The 16,425-nt window shown below is 36.5% G+C and overlaps 1 protein-coding gene across 4 annotated transcripts; it reads left to right on the forward strand.

The window, feature by feature from the left end:
- Positions 1-1,102: 1,102 nt before the first annotated feature.
- On the forward strand, positions 1,103-15,398 carry LOC116266543 (uncharacterized). Of its 4 annotated transcripts, none has more exons than XM_031647785.2 (8): positions 1,103-1,528; positions 1,612-1,702; positions 2,396-2,584; positions 10,734-10,968; positions 11,142-11,226; positions 11,527-11,581; positions 14,593-14,731; positions 15,034-15,398. In XM_031647785.2, the coding sequence occupies exons 4-8, from the start codon at positions 10,789-10,791 to the stop codon at positions 15,118-15,120; spliced, it is 546 nt and encodes a 181-aa protein (XP_031503645.1). In that variant the 5' UTR covers positions 1,103-1,528; positions 1,612-1,702; positions 2,396-2,584; positions 10,734-10,788; the 3' UTR covers positions 15,121-15,398. The 4 variants fall into 4 exon arrangements, with proteins under 4 accessions (XP_031503645.1, XP_031503647.1, XP_031503641.1 ...); XM_031647782.2 differs by lacking the exons at positions 1,103-1,528; positions 1,612-1,702 and adding exons at positions 1,986-2,046; positions 2,142-2,257; XM_031647787.2 differs by lacking the exon at positions 2,396-2,584.
- Positions 15,399-16,425: the final 1,027 nt, after the last annotated feature.

The raw sequence follows: 16,425 nt of genomic DNA on the forward strand, positions 1-16,425 counted from the left end.
CCTCCTGATCTTTTCTTCCTATGAGATTTTGTTCAATGTATTGTTTTAATATGGCATTTCGATCATATGATATGAATTCTTAAATCAGGCCCACATACCCATATCGTCATGCCAACATGAAAAAAAAATCACAATGAAAAAATCAAATTTTTTTAGTTTTGCCAGACTTATCGCTCCTCTTGATCCGCCCCTAACGAAAATCTTAGACTCCACCCCTACCAACATGGTAAACTTTGTGCATAAAAACTGACCTAAGCTACTTATTTTACTCTATTTAGGATGCTTTGGACCTAGTTTTTTAGGGTTACAAGTCATTAATATGTACTGTTTTTATTGATATTATTTGTTTATTTAAGTGTTGATTTGTTTATGATTTTTTTTGTTAGTGTTTTAAGTATGCATATATATGTCTAACCATGCCTTTGTATCCATATTTTTTAAAGTTATCTTATTTGTGTCAACATCTTTATACCCATATCCACAAACATGTGACCTAAAGGAAGCCACCTGAAAAACATGGGACATTAATCCTGCGAAATTGAAAAAGGGAAAGGACTTTTGATGAGAATGTCTGAAACGATGTTTGCAAGTGGTCTGGATACGGTTTGAAGCTTTTGCCAACTCATGCCGTATCGAATCCAATTCCGATCCCACCTCCGATGCATTTTTTTTATTGTAATGGAACCGATCTGTCTATGACCCTAATCTTGAGGAATACATTTTGAAAAAGTAAAATGATAGCATACATTGTTAGAAACAATAATGGGTGAGGTTGATCGAAATGGACCTGTGACGGATTGTTTTAATTAAATCGGTGGCAAACGGATACAATTAGGTGGCAAATCCAAGAAAGCCGATTGTCAGTAATTAAATGCCTTTGAAATATTGTAGGAACTGTTTTTTTTCATTGTTTTATATATTTTATACATTACTGTAAAATAATTTTGAAAACACTTGTACCAATTCACAAAATCAATACGTCTGTTACACTTAGACGTTGAGGCCGATTAATTTGCTCGTAATCAGCCCCTAAATTTCATCACATTCTTGTTCGAGTTCTTGATATTATTTGGGGTTTTCACTGATCAGGCATCCAGGGTCTTGTTTCAGGATTATTGGGGAAATTGAAGAAACTAGTGAAGTCAATGGTAGGACCATAGATATGAAGCCGTTTTCTGTTATATCCTTTTTTTTCCCCCCTTCCCATGTCGATCTCCACCGTATAAGTAATCGCCTGATTGGTTTAGGCGTTAGCGGTCTCCACCTTACTTCCATCGTCAGATTTGAATCCACCTGGAAGTCTGTCTCGCAATTTCAGATAGATTGCTAGTTATATTTCGCTTTCAAACATAGCTGCCTGCCCAAATGAACCCCGCCACAAATACTGCTGCTGCCTCAGACGCATCCGTCGCCTTTCCCCTTCCCTTGCTGCTGCTGCCTCAGACGCACACTCTTTAGCACGAGATTTTGAGTCTCGCCGTCGTCCCTCTCGCTCTTGCTGCAGCTCCTGCTCCCGCCTTCGCGCCAGGTACCCCTTCCTTTCTTCTTCTCCTCGTTGTTGTTCTTCTTCCTTCTTCTCCCAACTGATTTTGCCCAAACGAAACCCGACAGAAATCACTGCTACTGCCTCAGACGCCATCAACGCTCGCATTCACTGATCTTGAGGGACTGTTTGCTACCTCCTCCTTTCCCCTTCCATAAGGTTTACAGGTCTTTTTCTCTCCCTATCTTTCTCTCTGCTGCTTTGTGGCATAACGCCTTTTTCTTCTGTGATTTTTTTCGAGCTTTTTTTTTTAGTCTGATGAGGAAGAGCGTGCGGATCTCAAGTAAGATGTTTTTATTGTAGCGTCGATCTTTTGAGATTTTTTTTTTGTTTGTGGATTTGTAGATTTTCTTACGGCCGTCTATTCTTCATTTGGGCATTATACACTTTAGAATCGTGCTTCTGACTACCTTTTCCCTATTCTTTGTGGTATTGATGTTAGGAATTATACAACTAATTCGAGCTTCTGTGGATAACGTCGTGCATCTTTGGCATTTTTTCAAGTTGGGTTAATGATTATCGGGCTCTGATTTGCTTTTCGCAGCGGCTTCTGTTCACTGATTACGTTCTTCATGAATATGGCGGTGTCTGTGTTTAGGAGAAGTGGTGTTGCGAGTTTGAAACGATCAAAATGTTCTCAGACCCGATCCAACCCGTATCCACCCGTGTTCCATATCCGGATCCGCGTGTCGGCGTATCGGAGCGGGTACATGGGTAACCCACGTATCCATGTCACATAGCTGAAAGTGCATTAGGAATTGATAAGAGCTACACATTACTATAATTCACGTATCAAGTTTTGCATTTCAAAGTTGTGAAGTTGATCAACTTTGGGCTTTCATTGTTGGGCAGAAATATATGAAGCAATATAGTATTTCAACTACAAAAGTCCTTTAGTAGAGGTTATTGGTTTTTCAATTGCGTGAAATGGAGAAAAGCTGCTATGGAGAACGATCTAGTGTGGCAAATGTGAAGAGGAGACCCCAAATTTTGGCAGGACAGGTGGTCCCCTTCTTGCTAGTGAATCAATTGACAGAACAGGTATGTCAAACAACAAAATTGTAGATACTCCAGAAACACTATGAATAAAAATGAAGATTGATGATAGAGAGATATTAGAGAATCTCACTCATTTTCGACAAATTGTTGGTGCTCTCTCTTATCTCTTCATCACCAAACCAGATATTGCTCATGTTGTTCATGTTATAAGTCAATTTCAACAAAGACCCCACCTCAGTGCACATGGGGGTGGCTATGCGGATTGTGTTTTATGTGAAAAACACAATCAACAAAGGACTTTTCTTGTCTTCCTCTTCTATATTAGAACTAGTTGCTTATACCGATGCTGATTGGGGTGAAGATCCCAATAATAGACACTCCAACACTTGTTTTTTTGTGTTTTTAAGTGATTCGTTAATTTCTTGGCGATGCAAGAAACAAAACAAGGTGTCTCTATCATCAACTGAAGTTGAATATCGAGCCATGACATCTACGACAATGGAGATTGTGTGGCTCAAAAGTTTATTGAAAGATATGGGCACTCATCTTGTGGATCCTGTCAAACTTTGTTGTGACAACAAGAGTGCCATTTACATTGCTAGCAACCACACATTTCATGAAAGGACAAAACATATAGAGATGGATTGCCATTATGTTCGTGAAGAGTTCCTTCAGAAAAACATTGATCTCTCCTATATTCCATCTGAATATCAATTAGGCGATTTCTTCACCAAGGCTCTTGCTGCTACCAGGTTTCAATTTCTCGTAGGCAAACTTTCGGTTATCACACCGTAAGTTTGAGGACGGGTGTTAGAATGTATGTATCCCGATGTGTGTATATATATATGTATGTATATTACATATATTAGTCATCTAATATATGTTTTATATGTATATATATATATATATATATATATATATATATATATATATATATATATATATTATATTTTGGGTACCTAGGACACTTATGTAATTTTTACTTTCTCTATGTATCTTTACTTTTACTGTATTTTCTGTTTTTCCCTTTTCATCCTTTTCCTTTTTCTGTTTTACCTAGAGGGTGACTAGTCCCAACGGCTAGATTTCTAGCCGTTGGGACTGCCTCCTCCTTCTTCCTTTTGGCCTTCTCCTCTATAAATAGGGCAACTCCTCTATTGTTAAGTTAAGACTTTTTAGCCTCTTATTATATATTTTGTCAAGATCAATATATTTTCTTTTCTTCAAGTTTGAGGTTCTTGGTGTGTTACTTATTGAAGTTATTGGAAGCTTCAAGAGTATCTCTTGAAGCATTTGTCTTGACAAGTTTGGGCTTGATTTACATGGGAGTCCCATTTCATTGATGCTTGTATCTGAGAAGTGTTATTCTCTTCACATTTCGATGATCCATCTGTTGCTTAAGTCCGCGGGACTTTTAGCATTTCTTCATTTAGTGTAGATATTGATAGAAATATAGCACCAATATATGTAACCGGAAAATAGCAATCACGCAGAAAGAGAGAGAGAGAGAGAGAGAATGGAAACAAGAAGAAGCTGAGGAGAAGAAGCCGTGGCCAAAATGGTTTGCACGAACTCTATTTATAATCCCATTTCCAGAATTCTAAGAGTCTCCAATCGTAGAATCCTAGGACATTAATTACGTCATAGAATCATAGGAGACTTCACATATTACAAGGATATTAACTACAACATAGAATCCTAAGAGACTCTTCACATGTTACAAGGACATTAAATATCTTAACACATTTTACAAGGATGTGGAATCCTAAGAGACTCCTCTTCAACGTGCTGGTGGAGGATTTATAGTTTAACACCCTCCCTCAAGTTGTGCATGGTTTTGCACCATGTACAACTTGCATTTTAGAAACCAGAATCGTTACTTCGTTAATCCTTTTGTAAATAAGTCTGCTACTTGTTCATCTGTACAAACATACATAGGTTGAATCTCATTGTCTTTCACTTTTTGTCTAACAAAGTGTTGATCAATCTCAATGTGCTTTGTTCAACCATGTTGTATAAGATTAAAAGTAATGTTAATAGCGCTTTGATTATCGCACATTAACATTGACGTTTTAATCTTTTCTCCAATGTCTTATAGCAAATGTTTAACCCATGTAACTTCAACAGTACTTGCAGCCATGCATCTGTTTTCAGCTTCAGTGCCGGATCATGCTACTGCCTTTTGCTTTCGACAACTCCAAGACACGAGATTACGTCCAATGAAAATACAAAAACCGGAAATGGACTTTCTTTGATCGGGGTCTCCAACCCAATCTGCATCTGTGAATGTCATAAGTTGATATCCAGTAGTTATATTTTCACTTTTACCATAAACTAAGCCATCTCCTGCTGTCCCTTTAAGATATTTTAATATTCTTTTGACAGCATCCATGTGAGTATCTCTAGGTGCATGCATAAATTGAGATACCCCGAGCACTTAGTCTTTGATTTAGAACACTAGGAGTTCCAACAGGCTTACAATCAGACATACCTGACCTTTTCAGTAGATCCAACGTGTATTTCTGTTGTGTCAATGTGAGGCGATTATTGTGCCTATCAATCTCCACTTCAAGAAAGAATCATAAATCACCAAGCTCTTTCATTTTGAAGCTTTGCATCATCAAAACTTTAGCTTCTTCTATATGTTTTTCTGAATTGCCTGTGATAACAATATCATCAACATATATGAGAAGTAAAGTAAATATGTTTTCCTTCCGATAAATGAAAAGAGAGTGATCTAGAGGACATCTTCGAAAACCACATTCTTGAATGTTGCAGGAGAAACTGTCAAACCATGAGCGTGAGACCTGTTTAAGTCCATAAATAGATTTTCTTAGTTTACAAACCCATGCATGAGAGTCTCCTTTTGTATATCATGGAGATTGTTTCATATATACTTCATCCCTCAAATCACCATGAAGAAAAACATTCTTCACGTCCATTTGATGTAGTCTCCATCCATATTCAATTGCCAATGATATAATCACGCGAATTGTTCTCATTTTGATCACGGGGCTGAATGTCTCATCAAAATCTTCTCCATATTGTTGTGTAAACCTTTTTGCTACTAACCTTGCTTTGTGTCTTTCTATGCTGCCGTCAGGTTTGTATTTAATTTTGTACACCTATTTGGAGCCCACTATGTTCTTTTCGTGTGGCCTTGGAACGATCTCCCATGTTTCACATTCATGCAAGGCATCCATTTCTTCTTTCATAGTCTTTCTCCAATGATGTGATTTTGACGCTTGATCAAATGAAGTAGGTTCTTCCTCCTTGCCAACTTTTGCCATGAATAACTGAAAATCAAGTGATAAAGAATCATAGCTAACCCACCTGTGAATGAGATGACGAATGCGTTGGGATCTTCTAAGGTGGGGCATGTTGTCTTCTTTATTGTGAGCATCTCTGTCCCTTAGTCGTCGATTGTAGATAAGACTTGAATACCGATGTGAATCGTTGCTCTGTTCTTCATTATTGCTTTCGTGATGACTTGATGACTGTGTTGGATCTTCTTGATTTTCACTTTGAGCCATATCCGACGGTTGTATTGCTCTCTCTGGATCTTCACCTTGAGACACATCATAACAGGATCTGCGTTGAATAACTGTGTACTAGTCCAGGGATCGTAAGATTCAATGGTCATAGGCATTTCATTAGTATCATCAAAATTATGCTCATCAAAAGTAACATTTCTTGAAGTCTTAATACATTTAGTTGTTGGATCATGACATCGAAAACCTTTATATTCATCAACATATCCAACAAATCTACACTGAACAACTTTGTCTTGAAACTTGTTCCTCAAGGCAGCATCAACATGAACATAGCACACACAACCAAAAACCTTCAATTTCTTATAATCAGGTTGTTTGCCTAAGAGTGTGAAATATGGCGATTTAGACATCAAGAGTGTCATAGGCAAACAATTTATTATGTATACAGCAGTATGGAAGGCTTCAGTCCACAAGGAAATGGGCACATTAGTATCATGCATCATGCTCATGGCACTTTCAACTATATGTCGATGTTTCCGCTCAACTACACCATTTTGTTGTGGTGTGTAAGAGCAGGAGATTTGTCTAGTTATCCCTTTTTCACGTAGAAATTCAATAAAATCAAGCGAGGAATATTCTCCCCCTCCATCACATTGAAAATGCACCACATTGGATGAAAATTTGGTTTGAATCATGGCATAGAAGTTTCAAAATATGTGGGGTACTTCTGATTTGTGTTTCATGAAGTAAATCCAGGTGAAACGTGAGTAAGAGTCAATGAATAAGACATAATATCTTGATCCAGACATGGAATCAATAGGGGCTGACCCCCATACATCAGAAAAAATAGTTTCAAAAGGTTTGGAAGCCCTTTGATTTATATTATGGAAAGGTAAAACATGACTCTTACAAAGTCCACAACTTGAACATTTTTTGACACTTGAAGTAAGAGGTAAGCTTGATCTTGGAATGAGACTATCTGTGACAAGTTTTTCAATGAAATGTCAACCACAGTGTCCTAGCCGACTATGCCACAGATCAAACTCCAAAAATTGGTTAGGGCCCCTTACTTTTGATTGAAAATGACAAGAACTTGGCACTGATGACGCGTTATGAGAAAGAGAAAATGTCTTCAATCCTATATCAAAAGTGGATGAATCCTTGGGTAGACATTCATTGAGGACGTACATATTCCCTTGACGCTCCCCTCTAGCGAACATTTTCTTCGTTTGGAGGTCCTTGACATAGACAGAAGAATGTGTGAATTCAACAGAAGAGCTTGTATCATCAATGAGTTTAGAAATGGATATGATGTTCTTTTTGATATTGGAAGCAAGAACAACATTAGATAGTGATAGAGATGAGGATGACAATGGAATATGTGCATTTCCAATATTTGTAATGGGATGAGATTTTCCATCACGTGTTATAATGGAACTTCTACCATAATGAGGGGATAAGTTAGTCAATTTACCTGCATTTCCTGTCACATGGGTAGCTGCACCTCAATCCAAGAACTATTCTCCCTGCTCATTTTTCTTTATAGTCATCTTTGAGAATGCGGTCATCAATAGCTGCTGCATATCTTCGGCGGTTGATTTAGAACTTTGTCCTCCTTGTTTATAATCATGTCTTACCCCTTTGTTTTTATTTTGAGGATTAAACCAACACTGTGCCTTCATGTGCCCTTTCTTGTTGCATTGAAAACAAATTGGTATTTTTCTTGAAGTATCCAAAGGAGGCATACCTTGGTTATGTGGTGTTGGTAGAATGCCACGACCACCATGATTGGAGTTTCCATGGCTCTTACCAAACTTTACATTCATAGCCAACACATTTTGGGAGTTTCCTTGATCAGTCATTTCAATGACTCTTTTCATATTCATTTCGTGTTGGAGAAGTTTACCTTGTAGTTCGTTGAAGGAAGGCAGAATAAGAAGGACCTCAAGAGCTGTAATAAAAGTATGATAATCATGCCCAAGTCCATTCAAGGTTTGTTGCATCTTTTCCTTATCAGAAATGTTATTCCCTGAGGCAGCAAGTTGGTCTGCGATGACTTTAATACGTCCCAAATAATCCATGATAGACGTTGAACCTTTGCACAAATTCTGAAATTTTTTTTTTAAGTACATAATTCGAGCTTCTGATATTTGGGAAAATGTATCAGCAAGGGTTTCCCATAATTCTTCTGCAGTACAGTCATCCGAAACTGAAAGTAACACTTGTTGAGATAGAGTAGACAAAATATACGCAACCAGACTTTGGTCATGTCTCATCCACACAACATGTTCAGGGTTGCAGTCTTCATGAACAACAATAACTACTCCTGCCCCATTTTTTATTTCCTGCAAAACGGATATTGGTGGAGCCTTTGTTGAACCATCGAGATGTCCAAAGAGGCCTTGACTTCTTATGAAAGACATGATTTGCCTTTTCCAGATGAAATAATTCTCATGGTTGAGTTTTTCGGTAATAAGGTGAGGAAGAAAACTTGAGGACATGCCAGAATACGAAGGGTTTTCCATGACAGCAGAAAGGATAGGTATACAGGTAGAAGATGAGAGGGAAAGAAGACACGATATAACAAGATGTGTCCTTAGGTAAGCAAGAAGAAAAATGAACAAGAATTACGCAAGAGAAAAGTAAATTCAGGATAGAGATAAGATGAGAAAAGAGTTCTAACCAGATCAAACCTGTTTGGGTATTTCGTTAGGTAGAGATAACGTAATCTGGCGCTCTGATACCATGATAGAAATCTAGCTCCAATATATGTAACCAAAAAATAGCATTCACGCAGAAAGATAGAGAGAGAGAGAATGAAAACAAGAAGAAGCCGTGGCAAAAATGGTTTGCACGGCCTTTATTTATAATCCCATTTCCAGAATTCTAAGAGTCTCCAATCGTAGAATTCTAGGACATTAATTACATTATAGAATCCTAGGAGACTTCACATATTATAAAAATATTAACTACAACATAGAATCTTAGGAGACTTCACATATTACAAGGATATTAACTACAACATAGAATCTTAGGAGACTTCACATATTACAAGGATATTAACTACAACATAGAATCCTAAGAGACTCTTCACATGTTACAAGCACATTAAATATTTTAACACATTTTACAAGGATGTGGAATCCTAAGAGACTCCTCTTCAACGTGCTGGTGGAGGATTTATAGTTTAACAGATATGAGCCACCTTGGGCAATGTTGTAAAAAGCGTATCGTAAGGCGTATCGATCGGGCTTTAAGATACGCCGTATCGTAACGTATCGTAACCGTATCGTAAATTTAAAAATAATAATAATAATAAATCAGAAAAAATTTAAAAAAAATCAAAAAATTCATAAAAAATCAGAAAAAATTAAAAATAATAAATTCTTCATAGAAAACATGGTTTAGTCTTTTAGATAATGATAGACTTATTATTTTGCTAAATGCTATAAACTTACACGTTCACGGTTCATCATTCATACTTCATAGACATCAAAATTCATAACAATATCATTCTTTTTCATCTTTATCTTCATGGTTTAAAAAAAACCATTTCCTCTCAATGGGAATCAGCCACCCATGCACAAATCCATGGTTTAATAGATGATTTCATGGTGACAATCGATGATTTCACAATGAAAATCGATGATTTCACAATGGAAATCAATGATTTCCCTCTAAAACGGTACAATCTATAGATTAGAAATGAGGAAGGGGTGGGTTTTTATAAAAAAAAAACTCGAAAAAATGGGGTTCAAGTCTCCTTTTTAGAAATCAGCCCGTATCGTACGATACGGGCCGTATCGCACCGTATCGTACGATACGGGGGCCCGTATCGCACGTATCATACGATACAGGTACGATACACCCCCATTTGCGATACAGGGGGTGTATCGTATCGTATTTTGCAAACGATACGATACGTATCGTACGATACGGCCCCGTATCGTACGATACGTACAACACTGGGTTTGGGACTTCTCATTGCCTTGAGGCAGCAATTTGATGCAAAGCTGGACCCGGCGCCCTCGTGACGCCCCAACGAAACCGGCACTTCGCAGACCCTGGTTCGTCGTTGCGGCGAAAACTGTGGCCTCTGTAGCTGTTTTGCTGCTGCTTCCTCAGTTTGTGAAACTCATTGTCTGCTTTTGCAGGCTGCAACTCTGCTTGTCATCGTCTCCCGATCTTCATCTTTGCAAGAGGATCCACATAGGGAACCATTTCCAGCGAGGGAATAACTTCGGTCAAATCTTGACCATGAAGTCATTGAAATTTTAAGCTTCTCCTGATCCATGCAATCTAGGGCAAATCCCATCAATCTGAGGGTGTTGGGCGTCTGTCTCCAGCTTGGCCACTATCTTAGTAGCTTTCGTTGCTTGGAATATTTATGAAGTATTGGGTAAAACTTAAAAGTTATATTACTTGAAGTTGTGCAATATGCTGTGCATAATCTCTTATTTTTTGTGCAGTAGTTTGAACTTGACTAGTGGTAATTGGAAAATTTGCTTAGTCATGGCATTAAATATTGTCATACTACAATCTCATGTTTTACTTGCGCCCTCATTTGTATATTTTTTAAATTTAATTTAGGAAACATATAAGTGCATTTCTTTCTTTCCTTCGCCTTTTGCTCCCTTTTATAGCTTAATTTTGTTGGTTGCATGAGATAGAGTTTGATTGGCTAATCTTTCATACAGGCCTCTGTGAATGTGGCTTCCACTTTTGATTGGCTAATCTTTCAAGATTTATATCATGTGCAACACGTCGGTTGCTTCAAGAAAGTATGTTTACATTAATAATGGAACCATATCACAATCGCCAGTTGTGGATGCCCACCATATTATATTTCAGAAGACTTCTATGAGCTATTTCATGCTGTGGCTGTTGGCTACTGCCTTTATAGTGACCTTCTATTGTATGCTATTTTACAAGGTAAGCGACATCATTACTTGATTGTTTCATCCTCTTCACTTTTGGAATTGTGAAATTTGTTTCATGTTGCTCTTTAGTTCTATAACTGCATTACTTTCATATATCCTTGCTTTTGCAAAGAGCATTCTAGGAATTTTATATTGCTTTTAAATTGAACAAGCTGCAAAAAACAGGAGCATTTGGGACTGTCTTGTTTTTGGAGCATTCTTCTTTATTTAATCCTTACCGCAGTCTTCCATGGGAAGGTCGTCAAGAAAGGTAAGAAAAAGGATACCAGTAGATAGACACAAGATTACTAGCCTTCGGTGTAATTTTATTTAGTTGACTGTCAAAAGAATAGATTTATTGGGCATTTACTTTATAAATCATGCCTTCTTCTCCATATGATCTTGCAATATAATTTTTCTCCATACAAGATAATTAATGCTTAAGGGAAGAAAATCCTGGTTGCATAAACAACCTACTTAATTTAAATATTCCTTTCCAATTCATAATGCCTTACTTCTGTTGCAATTTCATTTGTTTCTGAACCCCCTTTTTCTTTGGTGAATTATGCAGAGTCAATTTTGATTATGCCAATGCTCGGAGTGCAGCTTGAAACACATTATAGAAGGTAATCCCCTGTGAATATTAGATGTCATTGGATGTTCTAGTTTAGTTACTGAGGCTGGTTGTATGTTTGAATGAAGCGTTATTATCTATTGCCCTTATGCTTCGTCAACCAATTCTGGGAAACTTAAATCCTAAGTGATGCCAAGTTGCATGCCAGTGCTTGGGCCGGTCAAGTGAAATAAGTACTTGTCTACAGTCTACTGCACAATTGGCTCTCCTGCAATATGTGCCTGATCATCTTCTTCTATCTCTGGATGTTAATTTTATTGACTTAGGTGGATTAGCAAATAAAATTTCATAAACATGGTAATTATATGAAAACTATGCGAACTGTAGAAAGAAATACTTGCACCAGTACCAAAAGTAGCTTGTTACTTTTCTAAAATAAAAGAATTTGATAGCCAAAAAATAGTGGAACAGCATGAGACAGCTTGTTGAATTCACTGCTAGAATTTATTCACATTGTAAATAGAAGGTGAAATCCAATATGGAAAGCCCATAACCTGATGACCATAGTTTTTCTTTAAGTTAGCTGTTAAGCCTGATGACCATAGTTGTTCTTTAAGTTAGCTGTTAAGCTGAACAGATCGTGAACAGTCAATATGTTGTTTGTGTTCCTTGCAAGTATATTTGACTATTGGACTTGAGAATGCATGCTAGAGTAAGTTTACAAAGCATGATAAAGTTCGAACTTGTTTGCAAATGAAAATCTCAAGGCATCTGACAATGATTGGATGTTGGTGAAATAAGTGTTGAGATTTTATTCAGTGGAATCTTAGTATTTAAGTTGCTTAATGGAATTTGACCATGTTGATGAAGTCTAAATTGCTTACTTGACAAGAATCGACCTTTTGTGAAAACCTGATGCCAAATAAGTTTTATATAATAAAATTTTGATGTTTCCTGATGTGTTTATGGGGTCTTATAAGATCTTTTACACGTGTTTCCAAGTTAGGTTTGGTGATTTAAGCGTTCTTTCTAAGTCAACCATGTATATATGGTCCACTTAATGGAAACAACTTGCATTTATGAGATTTCATGGAGGTGTTATTCTTAAGAGTTGATTATGAGTAAACCGTGCATATATGGTCAAATTTGTTAAAAGAACTTGCATATATGATATTCTGCAGGTGCATGTCTGTAAGCTTTTGGATAAAGGTTTTACTGAAGCTAACTAATTCAGCAATACATTGATGTCATCAGTTAGCACAACTGTCAGATGAGAAAGTATCAAAATGTAAAAAAGTATTTGTGAAATGCACAAAATGGGAAACTGGTAGAAAGTAATTCCATATTTGCACCTATCTTTTTAAATTTATGATTGGCCTTCTTAATTTTCAACTGTTCAAAGAAAAACAAGCATAAGTTGGTAGATTGCGTTTTCATAAGCTATCAAATGTCCTCAAAGTAAACTAAGAATAAGTTGTAGGTTATCTTTTGATTAAAGTCAAAGTTAGAGGAGAGAAACCATTGGGAGGGAAATTTGAGTCAATTCATTGTGCCCCACATTTGAGGTTTTGGAATGGATAGCCTGCCAATTCGGTAGCAGGTCCTTCTTGAGCTTCTATTTCCATTAAGGCAGATTTAAGGAAAGGTGGAATACAAGTTCGTGCTTCTAGCAGATATGAGTTGAGAAGAAGATAGTCACAGAAAACCCATCCTTTTCGAAAAAAACCAATAAAAATGCTAAAAGCAAGGAAAAATGGGAAAAACCCGTCTTTTTCCCATTTTTCGAAAAAACTCCAAAATGATTTTTTTTTTCTGTAGCATTTTTTCTTGTTATTTTTACATTATTTTTGCTTTAAAGTATAAAACATAAGTTAAGTTATTTATCTTCATTCCTATCATTACCAAAACATAGTTTTTATCATTGTAGCAAGTTATTTTTTGTGTTTTTTTTGTTATCACCTAATTTTTATGATTTTATCTTTTCTACATAATTGACGATTCTTTCCCAAGATTTTTAGCTTTGCCGAAAAATACCCGAGAAAAAGGTTGCTGTTTAAAACCCATTAATGATATTTGTGACTATGGATAAGACATACATTAGATACTTTTATATAAAACAGTATTGTCTTCTTGAACAACTCTATGATTGTCTTCATCATCTTTATCAACAAATGTTGAGTCTATTCTCTTGTCAACTTGTGCTCATCGTTGCAGATACTGGTGTTGCTGAAAGATTCTCTGTATGTTCACGCCTCTGTAGTTGCATATTTATTATATTCTCACTGAATTTTCTTGCATTTTCATAATGTGCATGCTTCTTTCCATGTAGTAAAGAGTGCCCAGCTGCAGATCCCCAAAAAATCCTACGCTAGGGCCTAAGCGAGGCCTAGTAGATCCTATTTGACAGAAAATATGGGGAAAATGAGAAAGTAGGAAAAAGGTAATTAGGGAAAGGGAGAAAGTGCAGATTTTGAAATTCCTTCAGGTCAAGCAATACATTAAATAAATTGGAATACCAAGATAAATTATCTGGGATGACCAATTTGTTTGGGCTGTGCAACACTCATTCAGGTGTGCCAAAGTATATCTTGGCTCTCCAAGTTCAAGCCCCAGGCCCTCAAGTATATGGCTTTGCTAGATTTTTCAGTTGGGCATATGGTGTTTGACAGAAAATAATTATTGGGCAAACAAACATGCCCTAGAAGATAGGACAAACAATAATGTCAAAATTTTAATTTTTTTTTTTTTTTGGTTTGAGGCACCTCACCCTAGGTGCTTAGGTTGTCATTCAATGCATAGTGTGTTCCACAAAGGTTTCATGTAATCCTGCTCCACAAAGGTTTCATGTAATCCTAAATAAATATGGAAATTATAATCAGTTAATTGGTTTATCTCGTTCTTGGATCTTGTGGCATCAAAGTATTTATTGAATTTCTCAAGACAAGTCATTATCCTGTCACCACTGTTTATTGTTCCTTGCACTTACAAGAAGCTTCTCTTTGCTCTCAAAATGTAATATACATAAGCAAGATGGATTTTTTTTCTTTTTTGGGTTTGTTGCAGCGGAAGGATTCACCACAGATTTGTTCCTATTGACAAAATTCTAAAACCTGTACTTAATGAATGTGTTACGCCAGTCACTTGTTATTGGAGCTTGGCATTAATTTTGCAAGAAGATGCAGAGCTAACACTAGTTTTCCAAGTAAGTATGTGAATTTTGGTTCTACTTTCTCTTAAATCAAATATTTTTTAGGTGAATTTTGTCCTTGGTGTCAATTTCCTGATATCATCCATCTAATGCTGTAGATGTTCTGTTTCCTAATTTGATTGTTGAGGCTTAGCATTCGACCTATCAATGTTCAGTTTTACATTTAGATTGGTTGATTTCAATATAACTTGGAAGGTTTATAGTGCTGCAGTTTTGTTTAACAAATGCTTTCATTTCTAGCCATCAGCAGATTTTCCTTACAGAGATTTGTCTTGATCCTCTGATTTTGCTTGCAGGAAGTGCACCCACCGTTGGAAATGTTAGTCTTAGTGTGGAAAGCTTTATGTGCTGTTGTTGATGGTAGACTGGCACAAATGAAGTGACAAATGGAATGGTAGACTGGCACAAACAACGGTTCTGTTGGTTGTAGTTTGGTGAAATTTTAATCTCCAATTATATGTTTTGGTTACATAGTGGATTTCTCAAAAAACTTCACTATTTTAAACAAGAGGTGCCAAATTTCCTGCAAGTCCTACAGTTCTCGCCACCAAATGATAAAAAAGTCTTGAGAGCAGTCACCATTTTCAATGTGAGATAATTTGTACAGACGGCCTTCGCATGGTATACAATTAAAGTTTATGTACGTACAATTTCAACTTCAGTTCAAAGTACTGCTTCATTATCACTCTATAAAAAGTTTATAAAAAGGCGTGTAACTTCTGATGATGTAACAAAACCATTCTCAAGTTTTATAAGGTACTTGATTGTTTTTGTGTCTGAATTCAAGCTACTAACCTTCCATACGCATGTTTAATGGTATATGGTCTACATATTTTACAAATTCATAAAATACATTTCCGTTATATTTTGCATATAAACTGATATGGTTGTTGATTCTATAACGTTAGATTCTGCAGAAAAATTTTCAAAGATACTTCTTCCAGAAAATGATCCATTCATGATTGGCTTATATTACCCATCGAACCAATGAAAATTCTATTTAAAACACCTTAGAAGGCTAGTTTTCCCAGTTTATCCCTCATTTTACCATTTTCTCCTTAAATTTGATGCCCGTGACTTAAAAAAATATATATTCATTTGAATTTTCAGTTGAGATTTGAACCGGGCTCAAGCTTAGAGGTTGATCTACTACCTACCCAATATGATAGATTAGGATCATCCAAATGTCGAAACTTTGTGCCAAGGCTAAAATAGTCATTTGCTAAGCATGTTCAAAGGCGGTCTTAGGGATGTCAACAGATCTGATTGGCATTGAACATACCTTCTTTTGGCCAATATGCTGAGGACCTCAAAGCGTCTTTCTTAATATAGTGGTAAAATTCTTACTCCATAAGGTGTGGATACTAATTAGACTGTTTTAGATCTGACAAGATTACCATAAAATTTTCTAGTGGGTTTTTCTATGACCTTCTGTATAATCATCCAAGAAACCAAAGATCCCCTCAGTTGAAGGGGGATTGGTCCAATGTTAGGTACAAATGTTGGAAGTGGGTTAGTTTTTTTTCTCTACACAGTTTGTCATACTTCGTGGCAATAGATCACTAAAACTAGTCAAACGCATTGCATTTTTCATGTGGCAAAGCTAAGGTCTGAATGCAATTTTCCATGACATAATTTAAAATTGATCTATTTGACATTATTTTCCGTTCTAGTCCAGTTAACATGGA

This window comes from Nymphaea colorata, chromosome 13, assembly GCF_008831285.2.
Source record: "Nymphaea colorata isolate Beijing-Zhang1983 chromosome 13, ASM883128v2, whole genome shotgun sequence".
NCBI lineage: Eukaryota > Viridiplantae > Streptophyta > Magnoliopsida > Nymphaeales > Nymphaeaceae > Nymphaea > Nymphaea colorata.